Source organism: Pangasianodon hypophthalmus, chromosome 19, assembly GCF_027358585.1.
Source record: "Pangasianodon hypophthalmus isolate fPanHyp1 chromosome 19, fPanHyp1.pri, whole genome shotgun sequence".
Taxonomy (NCBI): domain Eukaryota; kingdom Metazoa; phylum Chordata; class Actinopteri; order Siluriformes; family Pangasiidae; genus Pangasianodon; species Pangasianodon hypophthalmus.
In genome coordinates this window covers 2,117,099-2,125,415 of record NC_069728.1, presented here as the reverse complement: position 1 = coordinate 2,125,415, position 8,317 = coordinate 2,117,099, and the positions used below count along the sequence as shown (strand labels likewise).

Here is an 8,317-nt window from a genome sequence, read left to right as displayed (position 1 = left end):
AAGCACTTCTCCAGCTTAGAGCCCATTTTCCCTGCATTTCTCTCATTTGTGCTCGTTTTCCATACAGAATTTTAATGCTCTCTGAAAACAAAATGTGCGTTTGTTTGTTTTTCCTGTAAGGAATTTTCTTTTCATTTGATGTTTAGCTTATGAACATCCCACACCTTTTTGTGCTGTATTTCTAATCATTTTTATTTTTACTGTAAACATGTTTTTGGACATGCCTCCGCCATAATGGCGCAGAAAAGAATCTTGTTTTCATTTCTTTTTTTAAACATGAGTACTTGTTCATTACTCCAAACCAGTTTCAGTGACGCAGGATGGATCGCACGAAGTTGCCAAAGTTTCCGTCTTCGTTTTGATTTTTCACTTTGATAGCAGGAGTATTTACTCTCTCAAGCCTTTCCTGTAAGCTGGCCGGTGGGGCCTGACGGAGCGCGTGCTCCACAGCACAGCCGGAGCCACTATCTCTGATCTCTAGGGCTTCTGAGTTGGAGTTGCGCGCTCGAGCCATGAGTCATCACGGAGTTTCCGCCGTCGCGCAAACCTTTCATTTGACCGACGCACTGTCCAAGTATCGCCAGACACCTTGGCTCGATCACAAATGCTCCTCTACTGTCCATAGTGGGCACTACATAGGGCGCGCGAGGCGTCCTTTCGCACCCTGTGTAGTGCGCTTACAGAGGGAGCAGGCAGCCAGTTGGTTACTCAGCGTCTCGATTGCGTCACTTTAAGTATAAAAGCTACTTACTCACCCAAGTTCATTCACTCACAGATTTCAGCTGGCGTGGAAACAATTGAAAGTGCAACACACTAGAGCACTGGAATGTACACCACCGGATTGTTCCTTCTTTTATCCCTGGGCGTCCTGGCTTGCGAAGGAGGTGGGTTATAACATTAAACAGACTAAAATCTCAGTTTAATTCTAGCCTCTGATATGATCCTTGTATAGAATAATGCTGTGTTAAACCTAGACAGCCATATGTACCCGAATAACTGGAATGTATTGGTGTTGTGTCAAGTGATGCTCTGTTTAATCCAATATTATACCAAAAAAAAAAAAAAAGGGAATAACCAGTAATTTGGTATTGATTCCAGCCGACCCTTGCTGCTCGCAGCCATGCCAGAACCGTGGTGTGTGTACAGCTCTTGGTCAAGACTCTTATGAATGTGACTGCACACGGACGGGATATTACGGGCAAAACTGCACAACTCGTAAGTAGAAATGGTTTGTGGTATTGAGAAAGCAAGATAAACAAGATACTCATTAAAAAAATAAACAGGCTGCTCTTTAAACTGTTTACTGTCTTCACATGTTTTTCTCAATAGCTGAATTCCTCACCTGGCTGATAGTGTCTCTGAAACCAACACCGAACACGGTGCACTACATCCTCACACATTTTAGAGCTTTCTGGAACATCGTCAACAACATTCCATTTTTGCGAGACTCCGTCATGCGATATGTTTTAACATGTAAGTACAAACCCAGAGGTCTAACAGTTCTTAGACTCTGAAGTATTTGAAGGCTACGAACTACTATAGTTTGACACTCTATTCAACATTGTCTTATCTCTTCAATCAGCACGTTCCCATTTAATTGAAAGTCCCCCAATCTTCAACGCTGACTATGGTTACAAGAGCTGGGAAGCCTATTCCAATCTATCCTATTTCACGCGTACTTTACCTCCTGTTCCCAAGGACTGCCCAACACCTATGGGAGTTGCAGGTGAGCGTCACTATCCAAACCTGTTCTTTAGCATTTTTTGAAAGGTCATCAGCAATCTCATAGTAGCATTACATCACTGGCCTACAGCCCGAGGACAGAACTACGCTGCATGCATACCACGATGTGTTGAAAGGGTTTAGAAAAGCTTAGAGCTTAGCTTTTCACATACTAGAGGAAAAATATGCCTGACATCAGACTTAAAGGCTTCTAAATACTTTCTGTAGCATGTATTAGTGTAGCCTTTGCCTTACTAATGTAATTTCATTCAACTCTCATGCCTGGTCTGTTGCAGGTAAAAAAGAGCTGCCTGATGTGAAGGTAGTGGCGGAGAAGTTCCTCCTCAGGACGAAGTTTATCCCTGACCCACAGCGTACCAGTCTCATGTTTGCCTTCTTTGCTCAGCACTTCACACACCAGTTCTTCAAAACTGACATGAAGAGAGGCCCAGCGTTCACTAAAGCCAAGAACCATGGGGTGAGTCTGAACCCTTCAGTAGCTTCTTCTCTAACTGGATGCTATTTGATGAGAGATTTTTTTCACTTTATCAGCTGTCATATGACAATTGAACCATATCATCTATCCACATGTTCCATAACTGCTATAATGTACATTATTCAGGTTGATCTGAGTCACATTTATGGGGAGGACCTAGAACGTCAGCATAAGCTCCGGCTATTTAAGGATGGCAAGCTTAAATATCAGGTAGGGTTTTGCTTTCATGTAAACAATTAATAAGTAATGAAAACCACTAAAAACTTACACCACGATCTCTCTGACACTCTTATTACACTGGGCTATGTTAAATATTGAAGACATGTTTCTTTGTAGATGTATTAGTTACTGTTTATTTGATCTCTTTATATTTCAGTATTTGCAATTTTATTCCCTTTGACTAGTCCACCGTCTTTATTTATGTTTTGAATGAGAATTCATTCTTTTTAATCTGAAGTTGTGAAATGAACGTGTTCTGGTCCTTTTTAGATTCTGCATGGTGAGGTTTATCCTCCCTCAGTCAGTGAGGTTCAGGTGGATATGCACTATCCACCTCATGTACCTGAGTCTCATCGCTTCGCTGTAGGCCACGAAGCCTTCGGTCTGGTCCCAGGCCTCATGATGTATGCTACTATCTGGCTTAGGGAACACAACCGTGTGTGTGACGTTCTTAGGCAGGAGCATCCAGATTGGGATGATGAGAGGCTCTTTCAGACCACAAGACTCATCTTGATTGGTGAGGGAACTTCTGTTCAAAGAGATGACAGGAATGTGTTTTAGGTCCTTAAAAGAAAATTACAACCTTATTATGTGAAAAATATGTGTGGTTTTCAGCTATTTTTAACCTTTACTTCCCTCTCTTCAGACAAAGCCTTATTATCAAATCCTCATATTTCATTCATATATTTCCTCCACAAAAATTGATATCCTCATATTCATCTTTAAACCTTTTTACCAAGAAGATCATGTGTGTGTCAGGTTAAATTTTTTGAAGAACTCATGTGATTCCTTTCTGTAGGTGAGACCATCAAGATCGTAATTGAGGAATACGTGCAGCACCTGAGCGGCTACCACTTGAAGCTTAAATTTGATCCAGAGCTCCTCTTTAACCAGCGTTTCCAGTACCAGAACCGCATCTCCTCTGAGTTTAATACCCTTTACCACTGGCACCCGCTCATGCCTGATGACTTCCACGTCCAGGGTGAAGTCTACAGCTACAAGCAGTTCCTCTTCAACACTTCAATTGTGACGGACCATGGCATTAGCAACCTGGTGGATTCATTCTCCAAGCAGATAGCAGGCAGGGTAAGCAGTGTTTCCAACTGTAGTCCTGTTGTTTATATAGATTACATAAAATTATCTTATGGGTTTTTCTAAGTTTTCAAGCTAATAGTGAGCCTGGGCCAGGTTTAAGTATAGGTTTCAAAATTTTCAAGATATTGGAAGTCTATTGTAATACAATACACAAACATACAAAAAATACTCCTGAGTAATTTATTAATTAGTCTGACTAAACAAGGCCCTATTTAGTTAGTCTAATCCACAAATTACTCTGAGGTAGTTTTGTGTCTCTGCATTGTGTATTACAGTTGTCTTGGGTTACACATTTTAGTTTTGTGATTAGTTGTAAAGTGTCCAGGGGTTTAAAATGACAATATCTAAATTAACTACTACTTCTTCTTCGTTCATTTTTCTTATTCTGTAGGTTGCTGGTGGTCACAATGTCCCACCTGCACTGATGATGGTGGCAATGAAATCGATTGAGAATAGCAGACTGATGCGGTACCAGTCTTTCAATGCTTACAGGAAACGCTTCAACATGAAGCCCTATGCCTCGTTCCAAGAGATGACAGGTGAGAAGTAAATGCATTAAGTCTTATGTTAACATATGAGTCAGAAGATGCTTTTATTCAAAACTCTCCTCAAATTATTTAAAGACATCTAAAACAGTTTACCTTTGCTACAAAGAGATTTACTCTACACTGGAGTAGACTGAGCCTGATGATCGATGTGGCCTGACTGCCTTGTATAATGAAACTCTGTAGGCAGCTTTTCCAAACAGCACTCTGGCAAACACAGCATAAACTGTCAGTTTTGCTTCGCCTGTGTAGTCTTGCCTGTAGTCCAAAGGAAGCAAAAACTCTTCTGTCATCATGGAGCTTTTATATGTTGACATACACATTATATATCAGATTAAAAGGCTTAAGTCTTCTAATGAGAGGATTTGAAGGAGATGACTCAGTTTTCAAATTAGCACTGTTAACTCTCAGTCTATTTGCCACTCCTGATGACAAATGTATATTGATAATTGATGTTAGTATGGAGACAAGTTTGGTCTTGAAGGCAGTTTTTACTTTTTTTTTTTTTTTTGTGCAGCATCACTAAATTATATAAATACTTCACATGATAATGTCAGTGCAAACTTGCTTTAATGATAAAGCTGGTAGTAGTAGTGCTCATAGCCACATTAGCATTTTTAGGGGAAGTATACCTTTAACATAGGATCCCCTCAGGATATTTAATAAAAAAAAATCAGTCAGTATCGGCAGACTGGATGGGCTAACAGAGCTTATTATACACTTCAGGTGATAAGGAAATGGCAGCGGAGCTGGAGGAGCTGTATGGAGATATTGATGCAATGGAGCTGTACACCGGCCTGCTTGTTGAAAAGCCACGGCCCAATGCCATCTTTGGAGAGACCATGGTGGAGATGGGCGCCCCATACTCACTGAAAGGCCTCATGGGAAACCCCATCTGCTCCCCCGAATACTGGAAGCCCAGCACATTTGGTGGCAAAGTTGGTTTTGACATCATCAACACGGCCTCGCTGCAGAAACTGGTATGCAGTAATGTCAAGGGGCCTTGTCCTACTGTGTCTTTTCACGTGCATGATGTACAGGACTCCGTACTGACGACAATCAACGCAAGCACAGCGCACTCAGGTACAAAAGATGTCAACCCAACAATTCTACTTAAAGAGCGGACCACCGAGCTCTGAAAAACCACTACTGTGATTGATTCTTCATACGAATCAGCATTAAAAACTGAACTCTTAATATAACCGTTATTTATTTATTTATTTATTAATTACATATTTATTTTATTTATTTCATGTAATAAGATCTATTTTATTGTATAAAAATACTGTATTTTAAATGAATAAATCTTTGTAAATCTTTGTAAAAATATTTCGATTTCAGAATCAGATTCATGCTTTATTAGCCAAGTACATTAGAGTGTGTATACAAGGATTTTGACGTGGGTGTTATGGGCGTTACAATAAGACAACAAAGTCAAGGACACAGACACCTGTACTACTTGCATACTTGTACAGCAGTGGATACTATATATAACTATTTTACTGTAAGGAAAATGAAGAATATTGCACAACAATATTTGGCAGGGAAAAAACTATGCTAACTGCCCGCTCTCAAGTTTATGAAGGAAATACGTGTTCAGACTAGTCTCACTGCTTGTGAAAAGGAAGTATTCTGATATCTGGTGGTTTAAATGCACAGTGATTTGGATGCCTGCTGGGGCAAAGGGTTGGAAAGATTTTTTTTCTGCTCACTTCCTGGCTCAGGAGGTGAACAGGTCTTTGAGGGAGGGCAGGTTTCCTCCTAGGAGCCTTTTAGTCGACCTGACAAAACAATGCAGTCTGTTCAGGGTCGAGTTTCCCCAAAGCATCGCAGCACAAAGATCAGTTCAATTAAATTTTATTTGTATAGCACTTTTAGCAATGGACATTTGTCACAAAGTACAGAAATATGTAATTTATAAATTTATCCCTATTGAGCAAGCCAGAAGTGACAGTGGCGAGAAAAAACTCCCTGAGACGATATGAGGAAGAAACCTTGAGAGGAACTAGACTCAATAGGGAACCGATCCTCATCTGGGTGACACCGGATAGTGTAATTATAAATAATTTCCTTTTGTAACTGTATACTGTAGAGTCAAAAAGTGCAGTTGTGTAAACATGCGCTTATAAGCAACTCGTGAGTAAGAGAGTATCAGAGTAATTTCTGAATTCATTATAGTTTTCCCTTTAGAGTCTATTGTATCAAACTGAAGTTATCAAATGTTCAATAATGGAGACTTGAGTGTTCCTAGCAATTGCAGTCCTAAGGATATCTAAGGAAGAACATCCACAGCCATCTTTATTGTTTCTGTGTGGTACCATCCACAGTAAGAGTGAGAGAGAGAAAGGGGAGAAGAGAGAGAGAAGATCATCATTAAGGGTAGCACAAGCATCACAACAACCACTCTCTCTCCTAGTTTAGATGTTTCTTAACCTTTAATGCTTTGGGGAAACTCAGCCCAGGTCATTACTGGTTACAGAACCACAGCACACTGTTTCTGTGGTGGTGAGGACAGACTCAACGCTGGCTGTGTAGAACTGGGCCAAGAGCAGTTGTTCAGTATGTTGGTCTATTTACATTGTAAAATATAGAATATTTTTTGTTGTAATCCAAGATGCTAACATTGTTGACACTATTTACACTGTTTTGTTTGTTTTTATGGAAATAATACTTGAACGACTTTAGTTTACAATTTATGTCTAAATATTTTATTTATTTATTTATTTTTTTGCATTTTTGCAGCATTTTCTCCCAATTTATTTGTTTCTAGTTTAATTTTTCCCCATTACATGACAGTTACTAATCTGGGTGGGCAAAACGAATTAATAATTCTTCCCAATTCACCCACAGTATCTTTTGAAACTTGTGCTCATGCAACATCACTGGGCAGCTAAATGCATATAAGAGCCATATGCTAATAGATGCCCATGATAGGGTATAGATTTTCTTATTGATAGATGAGAGAGAATGCCACCCCTCCCACCCAGTGTACAGGACCACGTAACAGTGTTTTTTAAATAAATACTTGAACGCAGTGCAAAGAGAAATAAACAACTATGCAAAAGGTAATAAACAACGTCTTGTATAAAATATCACCTCTCCCAGTGTGTTTGTTGTGTGGAGCTTCCTGGCTCATTCACAGAATAAGCTGACAAAATATTTGTCACATATATATCTATCAAGAGTGTTATAAATGTGTAATATCTGGTCTAGCAGCTAATATCCTCCACTGTCTTCTCATAAAAGTGCAAGATAGATAGATACTGCATTACGAGTGTACAGTGCACGGGACTGTACGCAGTATTTTCCAGGAATATGTTACCCAAAACAGAAATATTTAAATACTTTACCCAAAATGGCTAACACAGTTTTCTAAGTGTAAATGATAAAAGATTTGAACATACAGATTTAGAGAATGAGGTCATATCAAATAACAAATATCTCTTTGTCCCATGCGCTCTTATATGAGAAGAGGAACACTTTCTTTTCCAAAAATGTTTGTTTTTAACATTGTATTTGCTATTAAATAGTTGGGTTGTAATGATTAAAAATTCAAACTGAGTAACCTCTTTAGCGCTAGTAAAGAGGAAGTCGTTAGAGAATCTGTGTAAAAAAACATGTTTATTTACACAGGTTTGAGCAGGCTAAGAAATGATGCCTAAGTAATTACTAAATGTTAATAAATATTAATAATCCTAAGATTCATATGCATCTTAGGTTTCAGTTTTCACTTAATTAAAACATTCAACATAATTGTACGTGAAATATGATGAATTTGAGTGATCCATTTAGACTGTCTGAAGCAAGGGGCTTCTCCCATTCGGCTGTTCGCTTGGAGGGACCCTGGAGCTGTGAGGCCCTGTTCACACCTGGTATTAACATTGACTGATCTGATCACAAGTTGACACATCAGGACGCATAACCGTTCACACACCTGGCATTGTGAATGATTTCCTACATCATTTCTGCTGGAAGAAGGGTGTCATGCACATTTATTACAATAGCCATCCTCTGCATTTGGTTTCAGGCAGAAATGTCCCATGAATCCTGCTTTATGTATATGTATGGGCTGCTTCAAATGCTTCACTCACATGGTCTGCTAACAAACATCAGATGAGATGACAAAAGGAGCTACGAAAAGCAGCTGCTTTCGTTTCTGCTGTTTCAGCCACAAGACCCCACAGAATGCTATGGGTGCACACTAGAAGTGCAGGAGAGAGTTATTATCAGAGGATAATGG

General features: G+C 39.5%; 1 protein-coding gene across 1 annotated transcript; it reads left to right on the top strand.

Annotated features, from left to right (window-relative positions):
• ptgs2b (prostaglandin-endoperoxide synthase 2b) lies at positions 1–7,177 on the top strand. Its single transcript, XM_026946871.3, has 10 exons — positions 1–884; positions 1,099–1,215; positions 1,330–1,473; positions 1,583–1,726; positions 2,019–2,200; positions 2,345–2,428; positions 2,708–2,954; positions 3,237–3,523; positions 3,924–4,071; positions 4,804–7,177. Exons 1-10 carry the CDS (start codon positions 827–829, stop codon positions 5,214–5,216), a joined length of 1,824 nt encoding a protein of 607 aa, XP_026802672.1. The 5' UTR covers positions 1–826; the 3' UTR covers positions 5,217–7,177.
• Positions 7,178–8,317: the final 1,140 nt, after the last annotated feature.